At 42.1% G+C, this 25,649-nt stretch overlaps 1 protein-coding gene across 7 annotated transcripts in view; it reads right to left on the reverse strand.

The window, feature by feature from the left end:
* PTPRT (protein tyrosine phosphatase receptor type T) overlaps positions 1 to 25,649 on the reverse strand; it is a 325,072-nt gene that overhangs the window by 10,995 nt on the left and 288,428 nt on the right. For all 7 annotated transcript variants that reach the window (XM_066586082.1, XM_066586080.1, XM_066586079.1 and 4 more), the window contains 12 exons: positions 22,735 to 22,822; positions 21,060 to 21,136; positions 20,939 to 20,975; positions 19,612 to 19,709; positions 17,953 to 18,069; positions 17,399 to 17,553; positions 15,746 to 15,881; positions 15,158 to 15,307; positions 12,180 to 12,353; positions 11,588 to 11,719; positions 3,862 to 3,987; positions 3,622 to 3,785 (listed from right to left, as the gene is read on the reverse strand). In XM_066586082.1, the coding sequence (XP_066442179.1) occupies positions 3,622 to 3,785; positions 3,862 to 3,987; positions 11,588 to 11,719; positions 12,180 to 12,353; positions 15,158 to 15,307; positions 15,746 to 15,881; positions 17,399 to 17,553; positions 17,953 to 18,069; positions 19,612 to 19,709; positions 20,939 to 20,975; positions 21,060 to 21,136; positions 22,735 to 22,822 (1,454 nt within the window). The remainder of the gene's footprint in view (positions 1 to 3,621; positions 3,786 to 3,861; positions 3,988 to 11,587; positions 11,720 to 12,179; positions 12,354 to 15,157; positions 15,308 to 15,745; positions 15,882 to 17,398; positions 17,554 to 17,952; positions 18,070 to 19,611; positions 19,710 to 20,938; positions 20,976 to 21,059; positions 21,137 to 22,734; positions 22,823 to 25,649) is intronic.

Genomic DNA, 25,649 nt, shown 5'->3' on the forward strand with positions numbered 1-25,649 from the left:
TGTTCATTTTCCTGGTCGCACACCTCCCTGCAAAGTTACTGGCTAGTCATCGAAAGACAGATGATTGCCTGTTTAAACCAGATGATAATTAATCAACGGCGACTATTTTTAGGTGAGCTGAAATAAAGCGAATAGTGACTGATGAACTAATTATAGCTTGTCACCCTGTTAAGGGTCACGTGTTTACATGGAACAACTATTGCTTACATTTTGCCCTCTTGAATGACTATTCGGACAATAGTTGTTCTGTGTAAAGTCCCCCTAATATCAACTAGAAAGACATAATACAGGCTGCAACTCAGGACCAGTATAAGAGAAGTCCTAGAATGTATTTAGACCAGCGTTTATGCAGTTTATTACTATGTTATAAAAAGTTACATTTTGTTCATTGGTGAAGCTATTGTTCATAAGAGCAAATCTAGACAGAAAGAAGCTACCGTGAGCCAACTTTACTCCAGAAGATTTAGAGAACTAATAGCAAATTGTTTAAGCACCAAGGACAGCACTTACCAAGTGTCTATGGAAAATTTGTACATTACTGGAGGATAGAAATGTGTAATGATGAAAAATGATGAAAAGGCTGTGAAATTATTTATTTTGTGTGGTGGACACTTCCCTCAAGCAATTTATGCCAAATTTATGTCTTGCAGTAAGAGCACAGTATATTACATAGAGCTTTGGATGTCTCTAGAAATGAGCGGAAGAGTCTGTGAAATAAGTGTTGAAGTATGTCTTAGTGAAACTTCATCCTTTACATCCAGAAGTTTAGCTTAAAAGTATAAATGCAAACATTCTCTTGTTGCGTTTATTGAAATAATATATCCCTCTTAGAAGATTGAGAAACATGAAGATATATGGAAGAAGCACAAAATAGGGCTTAACTAGTTTAACTGTTGTAAGCACAGGATAGGCCATCAATAGTAAATCAGCAGGGTCTGCCACCCAGGATTTTCACTACTCAGCTGTTTGCTGAGTCAACGCTCTTGTGATGCATACAGCTCAGTTACTGCTACAATGATCAGGCTTGATATTACATGCTCCCAATAAAGTGAATGGCCTGCAATACCAAGCCTAGCCACAACAGTGGGAATGGAGCTATCTGCTTCTTTCAGAAATCCCAAGTGCACTTCCACAGAGAATAGCTGATTTCTGGGGGTCCCAGATGTCAGACCTCCACAGATAACTACTGATGCCTTATCCTATTCCCCCTGGTCATCAAATGATAGCTGCCTTATAAGAAATATTTGGCAAGTCTAAAAAAAAGAGCTGTTTTCTGATGTTTTATAACATATTTGCAACATATTACACAATGCAAAAGAAGAATTCAGAAAAAAAATATTTTGAGCACTAATGAGTTAGGGTGGGTTCACACGAGCGTGTTTACAACAATGCATTCCCTATGGTGTGTGCACATGTCCGTACTTTGCAGGTGCGTGCCTGCAAAGATAGGACATGCGCGCACCACAGGGAATGCACGCATTGTTTTCAATGGAGCCGCGGCTGCTGCCGGCGGCTCCATTGAAAACAATGCTCTGCCAGCACCCCTGCATTCTTTTCAGGGAAGGGCTTTACATATAAGCCCTTCCCTGAAAAAGAAACAATTTAGTGTAAAAAACCCCCCAAAAACTTACCTCTCTGCTGCTGCCGTGACCCCCGCGGGCATGAAGAACACATCTGCCGCATGCGGCAGATGTTTCTTTCACCCCCGCTAGTTAAAAGAATTCCCTGCTGCTACATCTGCTACATCTGCCACATGACAACTGCGGTAGAGAATCCTGCTGCCAGCATCCTCGTCATTGGATTTCAGGGAAGGGCTTTAAACATAAGCCCTTTCCTGAAAATCCAAAAAAAATTGTGTCAAAAAACCCCCCAAAAAACATACTCACCACTCTTTCAGCTGCCGGGGCTCAGTCGCAACTTCTGCTGCTGTACCCGGCCCTATAGTGAAGCACTCAGCCAATCACAATTAGAGCTACCAGCAGGCGGAGATTTTAAATCTCCGGCTGCTAATAGCTGAGAACTACAAAGATGGGGACAGCGGCAGAAGTCTCAGCTGTGCCCCGGCAGCTGAAGGGAGGTGAGTATGCTTTTTTTTACACTATTTTTCTTGGATTTTCAGGGAAGGGCTTATGTTTAAAGACCTTACCTGAAATCCAATGACGGGGTGCCAGCAGCAGGATTCTCTACTGCAGCTGTCATGTGTGACAGCTGCGGGTGAGAATTGAAGAATTCCTCTGCTGCATCTGCCATGCATGCATGTTTTTTTCTAAACCTGGACAGACCATTTAAGAGAAAGTAGATGGTGGATAATAACAGTTAGGACTTTGATTGAGTCATCATTACTAGAGGGATGCCACAGGGGTCAGTATTAGGCACTATTCATTTAATATATTTATTAATGACCTGGTAAAAGGATTGTACAGTAAAATATCAATATTTGCAGATGATACAAAACTATGTAAAGTAATTAACCCAAGAGGGGAGAGAAAGAAGTTGCAAGAGGATCTGGATACGTTGGGGCCTTGGGAAGAGAAGTAGCAAATGAGGTTTAACACTGATAAATGTAAAGTTATACACATGGGCCGAGGAAATAGGTGTCACCATTACATACTAAATGGGAAACCACTGGGGAACACTGATAAGTGGAAGGACTTTTGGCAAATAGGATCATGCGGTGCACTAAGTGAGGTTTAGTGGTACATGATTGTTCTTCCTCTTTACGAGTCACTGGCCAGATCACACATGGAATATTGTGGAGAGTTTTGAATACTCAAGAAGGATAGATCAGACCTTGAGCGATTACAAAGGCGGACAGCTAAAGTAATATATGGAATGGGCGGACTACAATACCCAAAGAGGTTATCAAAATTGGGGTTATTTAGTTTAGAAAAAAGTTGGCTGACGGGCGACCTAATAACCATGTATGAATATATCAGGGGACAATGCAGAGATCTCTCCCATCATCTCTTTATACCCTTGTAACAAAGGGGTGCCCTCTGTGTCTAGAGGAAAGAAGGTTTCATCACCAACATAAAAGGGGGTTCTTTACTGTTAGAGCAGTGAAACTGTGGCCAACTCTCTGCCTGAGGATGTGGTGATAGCCAATTCGATAAAAGAGTTCAAGAGGGGCCTGGGTGCCTTTCTTGAGTGTAATATTATATAACATATTATGGTTACTGATTACTTCAGAAGGGTCGGTGATCCATGAATTTCCAGACTAGAGTAGAGAAGGAATTATTTCTCTAAAATTGTACCTCAAGTTTTTTTTTGCCTTCCTCTGGATCAACGATGCAACACAATACACTGAATTGGATGGACATTAGAGATGAGCGCGCACGCTTGGTTAAGGCAGTTACTTGAGCGAGCATCGCTCTTCTTGAGTAACTGCATACTCATCCAAGAAAATTCGGGGGGGCGGCAGGCTCTCTCTCCCCCCCCCCCACTCCCCCCGCCGTCCCCCCCCCCCCCCGAATTTTCTCGGATGAGTATGCAGTTAACCGAGAAGAGCGATGCTCGCTCGAGTAACTGCCTTAACCGAGCGTGCTCGCTCATCTCTAATGGACATGTTTTTTTTCAGCCTTACAAACTGTGTTACAGTATTTGAATTGATTCTGTACTTACAGACAGTGTACGACTGTCCTGCCTTCCCTGCCATCGTACTGTTCTTGCCACTTCTCCAACCGCTGCACAACTTTCAGTATAGAGCGCTTTGAAGGAGGAGTTTCCCGGTAAGCTGGCCAACCGATATACTGGAGGTGCTGTACGATGCGATACCCGTCTTGAGGCTGCAATCCAAACAAGTCTCAATTTTCTGTTCATGATAGGAATTATTGAGAGTGTCATTATTTCTCATTTGCTTACCCGTGCCATATTACAGATCCGAAATATCCGGCTTATGGTGTCCTCATCAATATCTGCTGATACAAATTCCACCTGCACTGGTCCATAGCAACAGGATGTCTTCTCAGGCCAATACTGGAGACACAGCTAGTAGAAGCAAGTGACACTTAGATAATGTTCATTGGAACGCAAGGCAAAGTAAGAGCATGCAGAGTTATATGGAAACATGCTGAGTGAAACAAAAACACAGATAGAATCACAAAGGAATTGAAAAATAATAAGATTCAGGCATATAATCAGCAATCATGGAAACAGACCAACATGCGGAGTCGTATAATCATATAGAGTGAGAAATAACAGTGTGATGAAATGACATGCATAGATGTGGGATGGGCAGCTGTTCATAGAGAGCGGAAATATGTCCCCCGCAGGTACAAAAGTTGAAAAGCTAGGCTTACAAAAAAACAAGTTTTAAGTAAAACGAAGTATAATTTAGAAAAAAAAAACACTGTCAATCTTCTATTGTCATTTAAATTTTCATTTAGCTTTGTGTTCCTTATATGTATGAAGGCTCACAAAAGGGAATTTTACCGGATTACAAACTTACTAATATGTTGCTTCTACCAACATATGCCTAATAAAAGAAGGGAGGAAGTGAGACGCATGCTCACGTCTTCAGCAACTGGTCAGTCAACTACTACCAGCCATTATTACAGGGTTTGTCCCATCTAATAGGGCATATGGATGTCGTAAAGTAGGGTTCCACTCAAGAACCCTTTCGATGAGCACAATTGAAAGCTGTTATCAAGAGCAGATCCCATTCGTGCACAGCCAACATGACCATGTATGGTATTAGTGTATCTTGACGCCACCTGAAGTAGAGGTGGTGTCGAGATACAGGGGGTTGGGCATTGTGGTCACGCCCCCTACATTGTGATTGGCGACACGGTATTAATGCTGTTCACGTTCAGACAGGTCCTGCTTCTTGTGCCGCTGTGAGTGTATGCGCTGAACTTCAGCGCTGCTGCGAGGGCGCCAGTGCCTACTCTTAGAGTGGGGCCAGGAGCAGGAGCTTGTCATCAGCAGAGCAGCTAATGTTACAGCGGGGTCATGGGAATGAGGTCTCAACAGCGCGCACATCAGTGTGGCTACTGTTACACTGGGGCCACGAGCAGAAGGTCTAAGCAGCCCGGACAGCAGCTGCAGCTGTAAGCAGGAGCAAGGGCTGGCAGGGTGATCGACAGTTGCCCCCCCCTACTAGGAAGCAGAGCTGACATCGGCGGCAGGAGCAGGCCGGCCACCGGCAGGAGCTGTAATGGAGGAAGAAGCTCTGGCAGGGACAGTACCAGCAGCGGCCCTACAAGCATTGCCTCCAGACAGCGGCTGTAAGCATTAACAAGGGCCACCAGGGAGAGCGATAGCGGCCCCAAGGCAGCGGAGGGTATCTGCTTCAGGACACCTTGATGACTGCTGGCACACTGACTACACTCAGAGTGGGTCAGAAGCAGGACCTGTGAGGCCAAACAAAGGCAGAATGGCGTGCAGCCAATCATAAAAAGGGGGCATGGCCACACTGCCCTACCCGCTGTATCTCGACACCACCTCTACTTGAGGTGGCGTCAAGATACACTAATACCACCAAGTATGACAAGTTATCCATGTCCATGGGTGTCATGTAATATTATGTTTCTCCTACAGTGGAAATGAGTGGGTATATGTAGCTTCCCCAGCAATAACAGCTTATCCAGAAGAGATGTAGCAAACATTATCTTGACATTTAATGTGTTATGATAACTTAAAGGGTTATGCCAGTTGGGACACCTTATTCCCTATCCATAGGATAGAGGATAACTACCTGATCAGTGGGGGTCAGACTGTTGGTACTCCCACTGATCCCAAGATTTCGGGTCCAGTTGGTCCTCAAATGAATGAGTGGAGGTGTGCTCGTTGTCCACTCATTTCAATCAGAGTGCTGGTGGCTGCTGAGTTCAAGCACTGAGCAATTCCAGTGCTCTAATTGAAATGAATGGAGCAGGACCATCATCTGGGGACAGTCCAGACTCCCATTCTTGGGATCGGTGAGAGTCCCAGTGATCAGACTGTCATTCCCACGAGAATACTCCTTTAACTACATTGTTCTACAATGCTGTAAATCGAGTTATGACAATGTGCGAATCATGTAACTGATTTCTACATCTGTAGTTATCCTTTAGCATATCCTATCATTGCTGTTGGGTAGGCATCCTGCTGCCGGCAAGCCCACAGTCCTTAAAATGAAGAGGCTCTGTCAAAGGTTCTTATCCTACACAATGGTGACCAGGGCTACCCACTGTGTGGGGAACTATGGTACAGCCCCATTCACTTATATGGAGTTTGGATGCACTTCTTTTTACAGTGGAAGGCAGAGAGCGTTGCTGTGCAGCGAAAAAAGCCAGAGAAGTTTCTGCCCCTTCATTCTCATGATTGACAGACTGTTGGACTTCCACTAATTAGAATATTAGGGGATATTCTAGTGATTTGTATCAAAATTACATTATGAGAATACCCTTTTAAGCTAAGCTAGTTCAGCGGGAATATCCAGTTGAATTGAAAAATGCTCCATGAATTAGGGTGTCCGTTTTATTTTAAAGTAGGCTTTGGGTCCTTCTTTGGGCCTGTTTGCTGCATTCTTATTTGTTGCTATTTTGTTTGCTTTAACAAAAGCTAGGCCAAAATGCTAAATCAGTGTTTGAGAAATTAAGTCCACCCTTACTGCTTCCATATGAATTAAGAGGCTTTGCCCTTGGTTAATTGATCATCAGCAAGTGTCACCAGCTTTACAAAAGCAGAGGTTTTGGCAGTTTGCTGATTTGAAGCATTCGAGGAGGAAAGACAATAGCAATAATCTTAGAGAAGCAATCATTACTGCCCATCAGTCTGGGAAGGGTTATAAGGTTATTTCCAAACAATTTAGAGTTCATCATTCTACAGTGGGAAAGATTACTCACAAGTAGAAATCATTCAATACAGCTGACAATCTTCCCGGGAGTGGATGTCCCAGAACATTTCCCCCAAAGTCAGACCATGCAATGCTCAGAAAAATTGCAACAAACCCAAGAGCTACAGCTGGGTCTCTAAAGGCCTCAGTAAGCATAATATTCAAGTTCATGACAGTACAATTAGAAAAAGACTGAACAAGTATGGCTTGTTTGGAAGGGTTGTCAGGAGAAAGCTTCTTTCTAAAAAGAACATGATGTAGTGTCCCAGAGTAGAGTAAGGACATCACAACTCTTTCTTGTCTCTGTCTTGTGTGTTGTATGTGTTTAGTGTTCGTGTGATCAAACTGTAATGTGTCTGTGCTCCTGTCAACCTATCCTGCTTGTTGTTGGAGGAAAAAAGAGTGGTCAGGTTAGGGGTGGAGAGAAGAAGAGAGTGAGAGAGAGAAGACGAGATGTAGTCGGGAAGCGAGGACACGTGTAGGAGGCTCAGGCTCCACTGCCGTCACAGACCGTGAAAAGGCCAAAGAAACCCATTTTAAATGAGGAATTGGGTTGAGATCCCTTTGAGAATGAAGGGCCTGTGGAATGTCAGAAGGCAAGTTGGCAGAGTATGTTACTCCCTCCCCTGCTTATCCACAGAAGGATGCGACGGGTCCGGCTTAACGTCTTCTAGTTGGAGTAAAGTCGGGCGTGAGTGAGTGTATGGACTGCTTGTTAGGTTCAAGACGAGAGGAACTAGAAACAGAAAGACTATCCGTTTATTTTCCTGCCATGCTGAAAGCACTAGTTCAGGAAATCCACTGTGAAATAACTGAGACTGATGGCAAGTGTGTTTATGGGACAGAGTGTTAGCAAACACAAAGTGGTTGTCGACTGTCATGGAAAAGATGGTTGATATCTGTTGTTACCTAAGACTGTTGCAGCATGTACTGAGGAAACCCATATTATCAATTTTAAGTAAATTGTGCACCTCTGGTTTAACCAAGAATTGGATTATTGACTCTTTACTCGATTTGCCTCTTTCATTACTTTAAAGGGGCACTGGCGTCACGTGAACATTTCAAGTCAAAAGCTTATTATCCTTTCTATTATTTTACTACTGTCAACTGCCAGGCTGCGCCACGCCTGGGTGCTCTAGCGAGGGACAGTAGAGCTGCTATTAACAACACACCTTAATCCCCATTGTCTCTTCTCAAAGCTTGCACTCGGCTGCCACAATGACAGTATGGCTAAAGTTTGCAAAGTTGCATTTAAATAAACTACAAGACTTCTGGCACAATGTCCTTTGGACAGAGAAGCCCGAAATAGAGAGGTTTGGCCATAATACCAAGCTCCACGTTTGGGGAAAACCCCAAAACACATCATATCAGCACAAACACCTCATGCTAACTATCAAGCACAGTGGTGGAGGGCTGATGATTTGGGCTTCTTTTTCAACCAGAGGACCTGGCCACCTTGCAGTCATGTAGTAGACCATTAACTCCTCTGTATTCTAGAGTCAAATGTGAGGCCATCTTTCCAACAGCTAAAGCTTGGCCAAAAGTAGGTCATGCAACATGACGATCATCCCAAGCACATCAGAAACTCTACATCAGAATGGCTGAAAAAGAAAATAATCAAGGTGTTGCAATAGTCCAGTCAATGTTCAGACCTCACCACAACTGAAATGCCATGGCGAGACCTACAGAGAACTGTGAATATATAGTCATAGACGAACGCTCATAAACCTCAATGAACTGAAGCAACGTTGTAAAAAAAAAAAAGGCCAAAATTCCTCCAGAAGGATGAGAGAGACTGATAAAAGTCATGCAGAAACGATCACTTCACATTATTGCTACTAAAGGTGGTTCTACAAGTTATAGATTGATTGGTTGTACGTACATTTTCACACATGGCTTGTTCATGTTGCCCAATTTTGGTCAAATAAGTAATGACAAGGCATTGTTCTTCATCTAAGGTCGTATTTACCTAATTTTTAGACATCTTTACTATGTCTTGATACAGAAAACCATACAATTCAAGAGTAGTTGGTTTTTCTCATGACTGTATCTATCTATCCCTTTAAATTTGACTAGCCGCTGTTAAATATATGTTGAATTGGACAACTAATCCGTGAGTTCATATTTTTGTATTCATCAAGAAATATGTGATTATATGTCAGATGTTATTTAGCACAGAGCAGTGTACTTCTGCATTACATTAATACAAGAATAAAAAAAGCTGTCAAGTCAAATAAAACAAGCGTACGTTGTGCTAGATTGTGCGAGATGAGTAGACGCTAACTGTGATTGGTTGGCTGATTGCTATGCAGTCTCTGAATAGCTCTATACTCATTTTGTACAGGACATCTATGGGGGGGGGGGGGGGGGGGTGACAATAAACATTTAATATCAATGTCCTAAAAACGCCCAATTTCCTTGTGTGATGCATTAGGGTTTATGAAACAATTCAGAATATACTATAGTGATGGAGTCCTCTCCGCAGTATGATTATGGACCACAACTCTGCTCTTCCCTACCTGCATTGGTAATCTCAATGGATTTAAAAGTCATTAAATGAAACTTAATGAGGTTGCACAAGATTGGAAAAAACATGTCTGCTTTCTTACAAAAATGGTGCTACACCTGATTTCAGGTTGTACAGAATATTGAAACTCAGACCTAGTCATTTTATTACAGCGGACCTGCAATACCAGAAATGACCCAATAACAGGCGTGGCGCTGTTTCTGGAAGAAAGCATCCTTGTTTTTCTAATCCTGCACATCCATGCATTCTGAAAACTAAAACTATAAATTGTTTTTAGCTTTACATTACGGGTCGCTGTGGTTAAGGGGATACCACATGTATTTATGCATGTAAATTAAAAAGCTTTCACTTTTGATTTTTCATTTTTAACTGAAATGCATTGGAATATCTCTATATTTCCACACATTACTGAATATGCATTTGTTAAAGGGGTTGTCTGACTTACATTTTTTTTTTAGTTTTTGGCCCCAGTGTCCAAAACTACATAAAAGCAATAAACTCACTGTGGTGCCGGAGCGCATCCTATAGAGACATCACCAGGTCTTCTGGCCTGGTGATGTCCCATAAACCTGTCACATGGCAGGTTTATGGGACGTCACTGATGACGTTCATGTTGGGCAAACAACCATGTGACTGCCACGGTTGGAGCTAACAGAAGACTGGAGAACCAGATAGGTGGCGGTGAAGCAGTGTGACAGCGGAGAGGTGAGTAAAACCAATGTTTTATAGCTCCAAAAACCCTGTTAAGTCATACTATACTTAAAAAGTATGTCCTAAAAGGTATTACTTTTGGATGGTTCTGGAAGCCTCACTTAAGCCCCAGGCTGCTAGGGCTTTTATCCCCGGCAATTGAGACTAGGGAGTGAAAGGAAAGTTGCCTATCTGTGTGTATAGGGTCTTACTATATCTAGGGGTCTGGCAATACAGAGAAGTTGTTAATAAAGGGATTTTGCAGGACTAAGATATTGACTCCCTATCCTCAGGATAGATCATTAATATTTGATTGGTCCATTACCCGGGACTCCCATGGATCAGCTGTTTGAAGAGGCCATAACACTTGGGCGAGCACTTTAGCCTCTTCACTGCATACCAGGCACAGCATTGTCCATTTCATAGCGGCTTTGCCTGGTATAGCAGCTCAAACCCATTCACTTGAATGTGATTGAGCAACACATTGGCCACTAGATGAATGAATGCAGGATCACTAGCCAGAAAAGAGGCTGTGGCGCTCACCAGAGCGTTATGGCCTCTTGGAACAGCTGAGTGGCAGGGATTTGAAGCAGCCGATCCACCAATCCAATATAGATGAACTATTCTTAGGATAAGTCACCAATATTTTAGTCCCTCTAATGATAGCTGCACTTTATTATGCACTAAATACTGATAACAATAATGAAATGACTCTGCGCATTCTATTCCAATCTATACAATAAAGCTCTCAAATGAGCTACAGAAAACAGATGCTTCAGTCTATTGTTTGTGCTCCAGTGGCCAGTGTGTAAACTGCACTATTTCAAGATGCTTTTAAAGGGAACCTGTCACCTGCCTAAAGCACAATAAACTAATTTATGGTGCTGTAAGGTGAGGTGACAGGGGCTATATTTTTCATATTCACCCGCTTCCTGGTGCCTGCCGCTGAAGTCTACACGCCAGCCAAAAATCTGACTCTTTTCAAAGTCCTGTGTTCATTCTCTCATATGAGAGCACCCTGCTCCCTGTCACCTGCCCTAACAGCAACATAAATTAGTCTATAGTGCTTTAGCCAGGTGGTAGGTTGCCTTTAATGTGACAAGTAACAGAAAAATAAGGACCAAAAAGAAAAAATAAGTCTATAATAAAAACTAAATAAGATTTAATATTTTCTAATAAAGTTTATAATAAAAGTTTATCATTACAACTAAACAATATTTAATATTTCTGATGATAAATTCCCTTTAACCCTTTCCAATCCACTGTCTGACGTCTAAAGACATTGTGATTGAAGACTGTACAGCTCCAAAATCGGAGTACGTCTGGCAGGGTATTCTTACTGTATATTACTAGCCACTCTGTTGTCAGGGGCCTCTCAAGCATGCCCTATACTGCAGTACTGGCTCTAGCCAGCAGATGGTGTCATTGTATAATGGCAGAAAGAGAAACCCCCCTAGGAAATCCTAAATCCAAAATTGGATTGCAAAGGGTTAAAATGATGAAAATGCAGAAATGGGGGAAAGATTTATCATGGGAAAATGCAGTTTCTGTACCTGGGCTGCGTCCATTTCATTGAGCATAACGATTGAGGAGCAGTTGTAGTCAAACACCAACCTCCAGAAATCGGGCACAGTATTAGGTAATGGGTGCTGTGTGACCAAGAATGCTGCTGGCTTTTTATGGCTCTAGAAAGTAGACAAAAGGTGACTTTATTGGGGATACAATGTAGTGAAGGTACTCATTTAGCATTATGAACTTTGTAGTATAGTCACTACTAGACGGCATTGAGCGGCGACCTGTTTACCTATCCTTCTAGACATGCTGACAGGCGGTGACATAAGGGAGTGCACTGCAGACTGGCTAAGACACAGTTTATTCAGCAGTATCTGATCACATAATCTGTCAGTCTTGGGTGTGAGACAGGATTATCCTGGAAATATTCCCTTTGCAGCAAGGAGCTGTCAGATCCGCAACGCAAGCTGTGAGATCAGGCCACCCCCCCGGTGTGTGACAATCAGTACGCCTCCTGTGACAGATCAGACTCACAGCTCCGTGTGACAGCTAATGACAGGGCTTATGATGTATACCTGCATCTGTATGGAATTAGGTCTTGGGATAAGTCATTGCTTGCATGCATATACGTACATCCATGAGTGTGGCGTTGATGTAGTTGCTAGTCTCTCCATCCAGTGAGATGAGGAAGGGAAGGCACCGGTCCAGGGGTAGGACATCCAAAGCCCGGTTTTTGTCATGGTTCCGGGGTAAAAGTCCTATGCTGCAGTCTTCCGGCCTCGCTCGAGGAGTCACAATGTTTAAGGTCTAAAGATGGGAAAATTTCAATCTTACTAGCAGTAGTAGAAAAAGTACAAAAAGTTGCAGTAATCAACTAGGAAATGATTTTCATTATATTTGGGTGTCAGCAAGCAAATCCCCTCCTTTCTGCCAACAGGTGAATTTCCTATTACAGGCCCACATAGAAGGCTGTAGAGATTAACTTGCTTCAATTCTGTTCCCTATTTCAGTCTTTTATGATGGAAATATGATTCTGTAATCTGAAAATTGCCCCTTGGCAAAATGCCAGCGAAGATAATTTTGACGGATTCACTAATCTCTGCTTATGATCCATTTCACATATTGCACCATCGTATTTCACAACCATGCAGTTAAAATGTATTTATTCACATATGTCTCTGTCCCCGGGGTCAATTTCATAGGACGCTAGTTAACAGAATTAACCCTTTTGAAGTATAGAAGGAAACCTGAGTACCCAGAGCAAACCAAATGCATGGAAAGAACACAAAATTACCAGCAGATGGCTTGGTCAGGTTTTAACCCGTGGCCCTAGTGCTGCAAGGAAATAGTGCTAACGACTTAACCAGCATGCCTACTATTATGGACAACCACAACTTGAACTAATTATCTCATTGCAGTCTCAGTGCATTACATCTGGATGCTGCTGCGCAATGCACAGTCATATGCAATGTTAGTACGTAGCCACAGCCTTAGGGTGCATTCACACCAGCGAGAGCGAGATGCGCTCAGCATTCTCGGGGGCAGCTCGCATCCCACAGCATATGGACACTCCATCTAATGTGCGGGAGACCCCACATCTGCACGTTCTATTCTTATGATAGACTTGCACGAAAATAGACCACAGCAAAGTACACCAGGCAGCACCCACAAATGGTATTAATAAAATAAACACATGACTGGCTCCATTGCTGGTCATGTGGAACTTTCTTCCGGCGGTGCGGAGAGTCGTCCGCACTTGCAGTGTGGCAGTCTTCCCCGTGCAGTAACACGGGCGCATTGACGCCCGGATGCACCCGTGTGACTGATCCCTAAGAGTGTAGTGAACTTTGACTGCTGGAGGTTTCCACAGGAATTAGCCCATGCATTAAAGAGGTTATCCCACCAAAAACATTTATCCCCTATCCACAGGACTTTTGGGCCCCCGGGTAAATGCAGCAATGGTGCACACATGTGGCCATTGTTTCATTCATTTCCATGGGACTGATGGACATTGCTGAGCCCCTGATCACATGATGGTGACGTCATCACAGGTCCTAAAACATGCATAGCCTGACAGCCGCCGTGTGCTTACAGGACCTGTGATGATGTCACTGTTATGTGATCAGGGACGGAGCTCAAAGCCCCAGTGACTAATAACATTATGGTGATATCATCACAGGTCCTGCAAGCACACGGCTGCTGTCAGGCTCTGCTGGTTTAGGACCAATGACCAGCTCCAATTCTTTTCATTATATTGCATTAGCAAGTGGCGCATTGCACCACCAGAAACACTGGTACTAGTCTACATAGATAGTGAATGTGTAAGAGGGTGAATAGAATTGTGATATATGAAGTAATATATCCAGATGATTTTATTGTTTTGTGACCATTTCTTTTTAGCTTCGTGCCCTTAGATGTCAGTGACCAGAAATTGGAGCTGCAGTGGTCTATTCTTGCGAGACTTGTTAAAAGGCAGCTGACTCATTGCCGAGGGGAGTAGAGCATAGCGAGGTTACCCAACCTGTGCAGAAACTATCCTTCAACTGCTAGAAGCAGCTGAAGGAGACATATCAGCTTCTTAAACGTATTTAATCTTTCCATCTTCTAAGTTACCGAAAGCGAGATGGCTTCTTGCACCGGAGAAATCACCAAAGAGGGTTCCCAATAGCGGTGATGCAGCAACTGACCATGGAGAAAACTAAAAGTTTTCATTGGCAATAACTGGTGTGAGAATGCTCGACAAGGCATATACCATGTGACTGGGCTTATTTTGGGGCAGACGAGCCTGAGCAGTGATGCAACTAGGTAGGGCCAGCCCTGAGCTGAGCTCTGACTGCTATGCAGTTAACCCCTTGTACTAATTCCAGATACCTGGCACCCCTTCCAGACATTCAAGGGGGTCCAAAATGGAGCAGTGGTCACCAATGTGCTGCATTGCATTGTTTTTGTCATCCCTGGGGGGCCCAGCAGTTGGAACCATGGCAAATATACATTGTACACCTATCCTACAGATAGCTAGTATGCTAGGCCAATAAAAGACAATTGTCCATCGAGTTCAGCATGCTCCCCCCCCCCCCCATGTTGATCCAGAAAAAGGCAAAAAAAAGAAACCCAATGAGGCAAAAGCCAATTTACCCCATTTTGGGAAAAAAATTCCTTCCCAATTCTATAATAATCCCTAGATCAACATTTGAAAAGATCCCAGGATCAACATGATATAAGTTTTTGTTGGGATAAGCCCTTTAAGCTGACTATACACTTGAAAGCTTTTTTAGCTACTCTTCCCAATTCCACCACAAACATGCACATTCATCTCAACCCCTGTGCACATTTTCCACCAAAATCGTAGGGTTGTGTCAATCTTTATCTCATGTGTTTGGCTACTTTCCATTATTTTAAAGGTTTGCATTCACAATGGAGCCATAACAGCTGAGCCAGATCCATGTTGACTTATAATGGGGTCCATTAGGTTTCCATCAGAGTTCCTATATTTTTGACTCCTGATGGAAACCTAACAACTAGTAATGTGACCAGAACCTTATTAGTGAGGTCACTAGTAATATCGAAACGCATACCTTAACAGACTATGTATCATCTCTTTTGTAACACACCTGAAACTCGTCTTTGATTTGGCTGCAGTTTGTCTGTGGATCTATACGACTGATGTTGTAATAGACAGAACGGAATTCACATACTGGGATGGCAGTGTTGCCGCATAAACAAGCTTCAAGGATGGCGTCATGAACAAAAACATACTGTTCCTAGAGAAAAAAAGAGCAAATTCATTAATTAGAACAGAAGGTTAGAGTGTTGTTTCAATAAATTAATTAATAGGTTTCGCTGCCACTTAAAGTCAAAATTAATTAAATTCTCCACATGCGATCCTGTTATTTTGACCATTTGGCATTGTCTTCCTAAAGGTATTTCATACTTGGAGCCTGAGGTTATTGCTTTGTGTTCTCATATTTCATATCGGCGGTATATAGGAATGGATGATAATCATGCATGAAATCACATGAATAGTGGCACAGCCCGCTGGTTAGAAAGGCCATGCAATTATTCTGCTGTTGACCAGGGGTAATATTCCCATAGGTGTTTCATTATACTGTAGAGGTTGTAGCGTAGGCCAGTCATTACCTAGTGAACATTACAGGCTGTAACCTCATCAAATGCACTATGGATAAATGTATCTTTCTTACCTCGGTCTGCACCATGTTGACTCTCTGAGCTCTGAGCTCCCGGACGCAGTTGAATATGTCCACTACTCCCTCATTCTCTGCCATGTCCAGCATAATATCAATGGCTATAAAACAGCCAGTTCTCCCAGCTCCAGCGCTACGAAAAAAAAGTCATTGTAAGTAACGACTTGTTTTATGGGTATTATCTCCAAACATTACTGTAAATAATGCAGCATATAACTTGGAATAAGACTCTATGATTAGGAGTTTACTTCAGAGGAATACAGGTCAGTAGAAATACAACAATCTAAGACCAAATGGCATTGTTAGTTCTAAATATCCTACAACCTGTAATAGATTTGCTGCATTCACTTCGGAATAAAACTATAGAGAATTTTAGGGATGAGGCTGAGATGTAATTCTGTCCTCTTGTACCGGTCTGTTGAAACTCCCCAGTGCACCATTAGGACTTAGTTTTGCCTTGTAATTGTCATGTCTGGATCGGAGTAAAACTGATGACAGGTAATATGGGTCTTTTCAGACTTATAAAAGACAACGAGACTGAATACAGTTGGGTATAGAGGATTTCATGGACAAGATAGCCAGAAATGCCTAAACGAGACCGGTCTCTCAAGCGGAGAACCTGTCCTGAAAAGGGTGACCTCACTATGAGAAAAAGACCTGTCTGATGATAACTACACCAAAAACAAACTAATACTAAATAAAGCCTAAGTTCTGAGCAGACCATTCTCTCAAGTGGAGCACCTGTCTCGAAAAGGGCGACCTCACTATGAGAAAAAGACCTGTCTGATGAAAACTACACCAAAAACAAACTAATAGTAAATAAATCCTAAGTTCTGAGCAGACAAAAACACGAATGCTGAATGCTAGGATAACTGTGGACTGCAATAAAGATACTTCTGGCACAGCATGTCCAAGTACACTAGCAGTATAATCAGCACCTTTAGAATCAAGGGGCCAGTTTGTATACTTTTTAACAAACACTGATTGGCTGACTAGGCTGAGACTAAACCCAGCTAGCCTATCAGCGTTGGAAAAATTACAGGAATAGTCCTACCAATAAGGACGTCCATAAATGACCAGAACATCTATAGGGTCAGTAGTCCTCTATGGTCAATTTAAATAGAATACATAGTTGACATCTGGAAAAGACTTTTCAATTTTTGAAAAACTTTGAGTCATGAAGCGTACTGTATGTCTAGCTGGTGAATTTATTCTGGAAATTTGCTCTCTGGAACCCTTGCCTGGTCCGTGAGAACCTCATCTGTGGACTGCTTTTATCACTAACTCATGGTGTGCTTTAATACCTTTTGCTGCTCATATGCTACCATATTTGATAGGTTAATTTGGGAGTTGTTTTGGTGGTCTGATATCTTTTGTATTGTGTATATATATATATATATATATATATATATATATATATATATATATATATATTTTCATTGAGAGTTTTCAATAGTATCTTTATAAAATGCAAACATTTTAAAGAGGGTTCTAAAATATAGTTTGCTGTTCCAAAGTTGCCCTTCAAAATATCATTACTTTTAGCTTTCGGAGTTTGGTGGTATGAACCAGCAAGCAGAATTGAAAGTGGTCCTTTTGATTATTGCTCTCTTTTTTATGTACTGCATTGTATGTGCAAAATATTGTTACCTGCAATGCACAGTGATAGGTCCAGCATCTGGTGGGTTGAGAAACTTCACCTGTCTGACAAAGCCCAAAAGACCAGTGGCATAACATGGCACACCATGGTCTGGCCAACTGGTGAAGTGGAATTGACGAATCTCCCGGATGTCATGAGATCCTTTCTAAGAAACAAAGAAGAAGAATGAACATCAGCTATATATTTGATTGCTTACTTAAGAGTAGTAATCAGTGAACTTTTTCAAAAGTTTAGTTTGGCCAGTTCGCCGAATCTTGGCAAAAAGTTTGGTTTGGTCTGAATTAGTTTGAACCGAATCTTCACCAATCCCCCTAAAACTTGTGTTATAACATGATGAGGAGAAGATGAAGGTGAAGAAGGAGGATAGGAAGGAGAATCAGAAGAAGAAAGAAGAAAAGAAGTTGTTTTAGTGGGTTCTGCTGAGATGAACCGCATGAGGTTCGGGCTCACACAGAACTGAACTTTTGGCAAAGTTTGAACTGAAACAGGGTTAGACTGTTTCTGTCTGCCCAACACTATTGAAAAAATGCTGTACATTACTTACCTTTTGCACTGTAAATGTCCTGATGACATATTCTGCCAATGGTTCTGTTTCTATAAGGGACACCTTAATGTCACCATAGACTTCAGTATCATCAGGCCAGTACCTGACACACTTGACCTAAGCACGAATCCAATATCAAAAGTTTTATTTTAGTAAATGACAGCCAGAAACAAAATCTACTGATGTATATATTCGAAATGTGTGGTGTGAATTGTAAATGAAATCTAGTAAACATTATATAGTAGATCGTTGTACATGTATATTATTACAACTAAATTATAAGACATTGCAAAACTAAGACAACCTGTGCCAAAACCCAACCCGTAACAGAGTAGCCTATCTTTGATCTCTGCTGTATGGCTCTCTGTCTTCTACCGCATATACACCGTTGGTATTTAGCTAATGGCGCAGTGTTATATTTCTAAGCTTGTACCTTTTGGATGTTTATAGTGAAATGAGTGAAGAGTTAGATTTTTTTTACTTTTAATATTCATGTGTGTGACTAACCTTCTAAAAATGATAATTATGATATATTTTTATATTTCATATGGAAGATAGAAAATACAAAAAATACAACACATCCAAAGCTACACAAAGCTTGAGGTGCCAAGAATGAACGCCAGGTACAGAGTACATACTTTTAACCAATGGAGAACACTTATTGCTTTCAACTACTTTTTGTGGGTTGTTCAATTACTTTTTGAGCTTTTTGGTAGTGCCTTACTGCCCTTCTTCAGTCGTCTTGTCTTAAAGTATCATTACAGCTTTGAAATCCTACTCCTTTAAAAAGGTTGCACCAGAATTAACTTTTATCACCTATCCATAGGAAAAAAAAATGGTTTGTTCTTTAAAACAGCAGGCATCAGGTTTTACAGATGATGTGTTTCTACTGACACGCCAGTCTTGATCACATGATCAAGACTGGCTCCCGGTGGAAACGCATCATCTGTAAAACCTGATGCCTGCTGTTTTAAAGAACAAAGCATTTTTTTCACACGTATAGCCGACACTTTGTAAGAATTTATGCCTAGTTGTGCCATTTGAATTGTTGGCGTGTCTGGAGCTCCGTGGACTTATGCAATAGTGTATCTGGTTTCCCGATGGAGAGGAGGTGAGCGTTTATTCCTTTGACTGTGTATCCATAGGATAGGTGATAAAAGTCTTGTTGGTGAAGGTCTCACTACTGAGGCCTCTACTGATCCTAAAAACAGGAGATCTGTTTACCTCATTCTCCTCACTGCTGGCTTATTGCACTCCCTACAGTGAGGAGGAGATTGTATTGAGCAGCTGTCAAGCATGAGCTGTGCCACTCCATTAATTTTTAATGTGACTGCCAGAGATAGCCAAGTCCAAACGCTCAGCTATTTCCATCAGCCCCATTGTAATGAATGAAGTGGTGGCTTGGCCATCACTCCATTCAATCTGACATCCCTACATGTAGGTGGAGCATACCTGCAATAATGACAATAAGGGCACATGGGTCCCCCATTCTCAGGATCGGTGGGGGTATCAGCGGTGAGACCCTCACCAATCAGACTTATATTACCTATCCTATGGATAAGTGAGAAAAGCTAATTTTAGTATAACCCTTTAAATCACCACTAACATCCTAACTGTTTTGTCATGATTACTGTATGTTATGGAGATTAGGTCTCATACCCTTCCGACTTCCACTAGATTGGTCACCATTACCACACTGACTGAGTTTTCCTGCCAGATCATCCGCCAGAAATCCTTCACTGTCTCCTGCATAGGACCTAAGGGATGAACAGATGACACAATGTAACCTGTCACATACAGTAGATAACATGGTGTTCATTCAGCTCCTATGGGGATGTCACATTGATGTCTATGAAGTAGAAAATATGTTCTGGATTGTGTAAGAGTTAAGCTTCAATTTAATTGTCTCATTTAGTATTGAAAAAGGTAAAACTCACCAAATCTCACTTACCACCCAGCAAGCGGGTGACCTTGCTGTTAATTTGATGTCTTCAATTTCATACATTTTTTTACATAATCCTTGAACATGCAATAATTTCTTATATGAAAAGCTAAACTAGGAATCTAAGCCCATTATTGCTTATTTGCAATAACCAGAGGTTGATTTTAATCTAGGCAGCTTGGGTGGCGGCTTAGGGTCTAAAGACTCCCAAGTGGCCCATAGATCCCCAAACTGTCCACCATTTTAACCCTTTCCAATCCAATTTGTATCCTGGTTTTCCTAGGGAACTTACTCTTTTTCTGCCGTTATACAATGGCGCTATATGCTGGCTAAAGCCAGTACTGCATGAGGTGACACGTTGGATAGACTCCAACAGCAGAGAGGCTGGCAATATACAGTAAGAGAACCCCGACGGTTGTCTTCCAACATCGGAGCTGTACAGCCTTAAATCATAATGTCTTCAGAGGTCAGACAGTGGATTGGAAAGGGTTAAAAGACTATACTAGATGTGGCTGCTTGAAGCGCTATATCAAGTTTTGTCCTCTGTTTTCTGGCCGCCATTCTCTGGGCACCTGCCCAACCGGCACCGGATATCTCCAACACTGGATGAAGTGTGTAGACTGGCAGAGGAAAAGAAGGGATCTGTACAATGCAGTTTAGTGGGGGAGCACCGGGGGTTTATGCGGCTGCACAGAGTATATTTGCAGGTGCATGAATGGGGTGTAAAGGAGGTTCATAGTTTATATGTGGGTGGGGCCTCGTAAGATAAATGACCCAAACAGTGTGCATATGGGGGCACATTATAGAGTGAGTAGCAGATTATGCAGTTGGAGTAAAATATGGTGTATATAGGGGGCACTGGGGTATATACAGAGGGGCACAGGATATGCATGTAGTGCATGGTAAACTATTGGTGCACATGGTGATAGATAGATAGATAGATAGATAGATAGATAGATAGATAGATAGATAGATAGATAGATAGATAGATAGATCTATAATGCTTGAGCCTGAATACCAAAGTTCAATGACTAAATACATTACCTTGGGTGGCAATGTAATGACGAGGTCGATGATAACCCTGGAAAGATAAAAGACAGGAATTGTTCTAGCCTGACTGAGGGCGATATATCACTTTGCAGAGCGTATGGCATGTGTAACTTACATCCACATAGTTGGCATTGATGTAATCTGAATGAGGGTCTCCATCTATCAGCTGTAGCCGTACCCGGGAATGGTCATCTGAGGGAGAGAGACACTGAGATGTCACATCAAGGTCAGCTGCAAAGTGACAGTCAGGAATCACTGGCTCTGTGATGTACGGTTCACTGGCAATGACACATGTCACCCTTGGCAAAGTTACTGATAAAGTCAGTGACAAAGTCACAATCACTGCTATTGGCAAGACAAAGTTTTTAAATACCATTAAGGCAACAGATATATGGAGAAGAGAATAATGGAAATAGTGTAGGTAATATATAAGGATAGAACACTATAGGGAAGTAATATGGTTAAAGAGGACCTGCCAGCTTTCCTGGGGGCAGTTTATGTCTTAAAGAGGAGTCATTTGTTTAGTATATACTCATAATCCTCATAAATATCCATCCAGGAGAATATTTTCTTAGAACCGTGTGTTGTGCCATTTCTCTGTTTTTCCTCCTGGACATGAAGGACAACTTTTTTTCCATCCCCTTTGTCAATAGGGATCATCCCTACACAGTGTGACACAGCACATATTGGAGAGTGTCGGACTATATAAGGAGGTATATAATATCAGTTATTGTTTCATATTATGTTGTTAATAGTACTGGTAATTTAAGAGGGGGCAGGAGCATGGGAACGGGTCTCGACAGAGTGTGGTGTAACTATGCTGCGGACAGAGGCAGAAGGGAGTTCCTCCAGGTTGATGCAACAGGGATGCAGTAATTGTCCTATGGACATTCTCGCTTCCACTGAGTGGAAAAGGGAAATCGAATAGTGGATTTGGAGTCAACCTTTCTTCTGTTTCCACCCTTCCGATACAGTTGGCAGGTCTATGAAAGAGTGATTCCCCGCAGCTGAGCGGGAAAAAACACTATAGATTCACCGTATTGTGTCTGAATGAACCCATCATTTGATGTCAATGCCAGCTACCAGGTATAGGGCTTTGCTATTCTATGGCTAATGCGGAACTTCATAACTGTGTTAAGAGACTAAGTCACCCTGGATTCCAAGACCCAGTGTGATATCCCTTTGTGACGGTTTTATTTAAGTTATCATTAAGTGCAACAATGACATCTCCAGAGTCCTACGTCAGTAACGCATGAAGCCTCTGGGCCGTGGCAGCAAAAAGGGCCTACTTCAAAACACGGCTCTCCACTGAACCGGTATGGCTGGAACCAGGTCATGAATCCTTGATTTCCACTCTGCTGACACAAGAGGACAAGGGGACACATGACTTAACTGTTGGAGCTTGGTTTGGTGCTCCTGGCTTCGGAGCTAGGTCTGTTTGTTGCCGGTTGAACCGACACCGGCCCTCAGAACTGGAGAAGCCCAGAGCCTACTACCCATGCCCTCTCACAGACCTTTGACAAGAGGAACGGTGACACCCGATTGTCAATTTATTCATTTCCGTTCTAAGAAACTATGTTATTTTTTGGGGAATGCAAGTATTTATTAAAACAGATCTGCCAGGAGTAGTGATAGGTCATCTTTAATATAGTAGGCCATCTTTACCATAGTATATTAGCTTTATGTAGAGTGTTCAACTAAATATGCAAATATGGATAAGAAATTTAATATATATTGGACTCTCAATAACTTCAGCATAATCCTTATTCTGCTAGTAAGGTGTGTCTTACATGAGATAATGTTCCCATATCGGTTCTTGTTACGATTTTCATCCTCTTTTGCTGTGTCCCAGGATGCGGTCTGACCCTCTGGCAGTGCCTACAAAGTGAAAATGATGACAATTATGTATATTCAATATAGTAAATGATTAGATCACCTTCTAATTTAGGGCTCGTTCACACCACATTACAGCTTCCACCTCAAGTTACGTCCCAAGTTCCAAAAATGAAAGAATGAAAACCTGCTGAATCAGAGACCTATTGGTTTTCCTTTCAACATATTTATACAACAGCACAGATAGTCTTCATCTAGGAGATCCTTCCCAATCTTGTTTTCGAGATTTGGGACAGAACCCTTGGATAGAAGCTCAAATGTGGTGTGAAGCCCTCAGCCATCTGCAAACTGCATTTTTACCACGGGCATTCTGTGTATATCAAGCATTTGGAAGTCTTGCTTTATTTGCCTTATCCCCTTGTGTAAACTGTTTCCCTTTAAATAAAATATGTTAGACTATGTTAGTTCGGAGGTTCCATCACAGGTCTGGTACAAAATGCTGGAAGAAAAAGTCTTGCATGAAGAACTTTCTCATCCAGTAAAATGCCGGACAGTTGAATGGAGACCACACAGACACCATTCAAGTTAATGGGTCCATTTAGTGACATTCATTCTATCATAAGACGGATCTGTTCAGCCAGGGGATTCCCCGTTCCTGCTCCCATAACGGAGCACGAGAACGTAATACCTGATTGCAGATGTGAACATAGACTTAGAAACCGGTGGAGAAAAATCATAGGATGGTAGAGTTGGAAGGGACCTCCAGGGTCATCGGGTCCAACCCCTTGCTTTGTGCAGAATTCACTAAATCATCCCAGACAGATATTTGTCGAGTCTTTGTTTGAAGACTTCCATTGAAGGAGATCTGACCACCTCCTGTGGTAACCTGTTCCACTCATAGAAATTAGGCCTCAGTGAGAATTGAACTCACAACCCCTGGTTTACAAGACCAGTGCTCTAACCCAATGTTGTGATACTTTATACAGCAGCCCCCTAGTATGTATACAGTATCTCCAGATTCATGACTTATGCCATCTTCTTCCACCTAATTTACCACTAATACGTTCCCATAAAAATGTGTCTCCGGCATGGTTTTTCTCAATTTTTTTACAGCCCTTTACATGTTCATCTTTGGCCATCTGTTGCTAGTATACTAGAGGCCTTCTAATGATTTTATACAGCATTGTTAAATTTTGTTGTATGTATTTACTACCATGCTAATCTCATCCTAAACGGTGGATGGGAGTACGCATAAATGATGTCTGCTCTACGTGTCTCAGACATGCAGCTGTCTATGTGTAACGCTCCCATGACCATGTAGCCTGTACAGAGGCCCACAAAATCCCAGCATCTTCACATTACGGAAGCAGAAACCCTGCGTGTGCCGCCATATGGTGTCTCCTTACAGTATGCTCCATTAGATGCAGTATTATGACTATGGATGCTGCATTACGGCTCTATACTACTTGGAACTTGTATGGAGTGGTAATATAAATGAGCCTTTAAACAAGTGCTTCTTTAACTCTTCAACTACTAGCCACTTTTTGTTTTGCCGCCCCCCCCCCCCCCCCCCCCCCGCGTTCCAAGATCTAAGCTGGTCTAACGTTTGTATTTTCCTGTCAACATAGCTATAGGAGAGCTTGTTTTTTGCGGGATAAGTTGATTTTTTAAGGCTACCATTTAACCCTTTTCAATCCACTGTCTGACCTCTGAAGACATTATGATTTAAGACTGTACAGCTCCGATGGTGGAAGACGTCCGTCTGGGTTCTCTTACTGTATATTGCCAGCCTCTCTGCTGTCGGAGCCTATCCAACATGTCACCTCATGCAGTACTGGCTTTAGCCAGCAGATAGCGCCGTTGTATAATGGCAGAAAAAGAGTAAGCCCCCTAGGAAAACCAGGATAGAAATTGGATTGGAAAGGGTTAATGTATCATATGATGTATTGGAAAAAATTTGAAAATGGAAAAAAATGCCAATGCGCCATTTTTCATGCGGTTTGCTTTCGTGGCGTTCATGCTGCTATAAAAATAACATGCTAGCTTCATTCTTTGGCTCAGAACTGTTTTGATGATACCATGTTTATAGATTTTTGAAATTTTTTACTACTTTAAAAAAATGTAAAACCCTTTCATTAAAAAAACTGCTTTTCGCCGTCATATTCAGAGGTCCATAACTTTTTATTTTTCATCATGGGGGTCGGTTAGGGCTTGTTTTTTGCCTGCCGAGCTGTAGCTTTTATTATGACCATTCGTGGGTCCATACCACTTTTTGAATATGCGTGCAAAATCAGCCATGTGCAGGAGCGATTTGAGGAGAGGCACTTCACTTAAACAGGTAGCATGGTGCAATGGTTCTCAGGGTACCGGCTTAAAGTGTAATGAAGCTTTTACATGGGACAATTCTCGTGTAAACGAGCGCGTGACGTCAGTGCTAATTGTTCACGCTGGTACAGAATGTTGAGACAGGCAGATCATCACTGCGAATTGTCCACTAATTTAGAGCGTCAATCATTATGTATAAATGGGCCTTAACTGTATTGTCAAAAAGAATGAAAAGTTTTGATCTGTGAGGGTCCGGGTGCTGAGAAGCCCACTGGCTGTTAGAACAAAGTAATAGAAGTGCTCAGCCGAGTCCTGTCTTTGCTCGCTAGCTGAAGATGGGTTCCAAGGAAAGTCTATGAGGCTGTCTTCAGCTACTAATCAGAGACAGCGCTTGGCTGAACAGTTCTGCTGCTTCATTCTAGCAATCAGTGGGGCTCTCAGCTCACGGACACCCACTGATCAAAATCTGGAATATTTCCCTATGACATGTTAAATTTTTTTGAAATGGCATTAACATTTTAATAAATATTCAGCTTGCTAATTTCCT

The sequence above is a fragment of the Eleutherodactylus coqui genome, chromosome 13 (assembly GCF_035609145.1).
Source record: "Eleutherodactylus coqui strain aEleCoq1 chromosome 13, aEleCoq1.hap1, whole genome shotgun sequence".
Classification (NCBI taxonomy): Eukaryota; Metazoa; Chordata; class Amphibia; order Anura; family Eleutherodactylidae; genus Eleutherodactylus; species Eleutherodactylus coqui.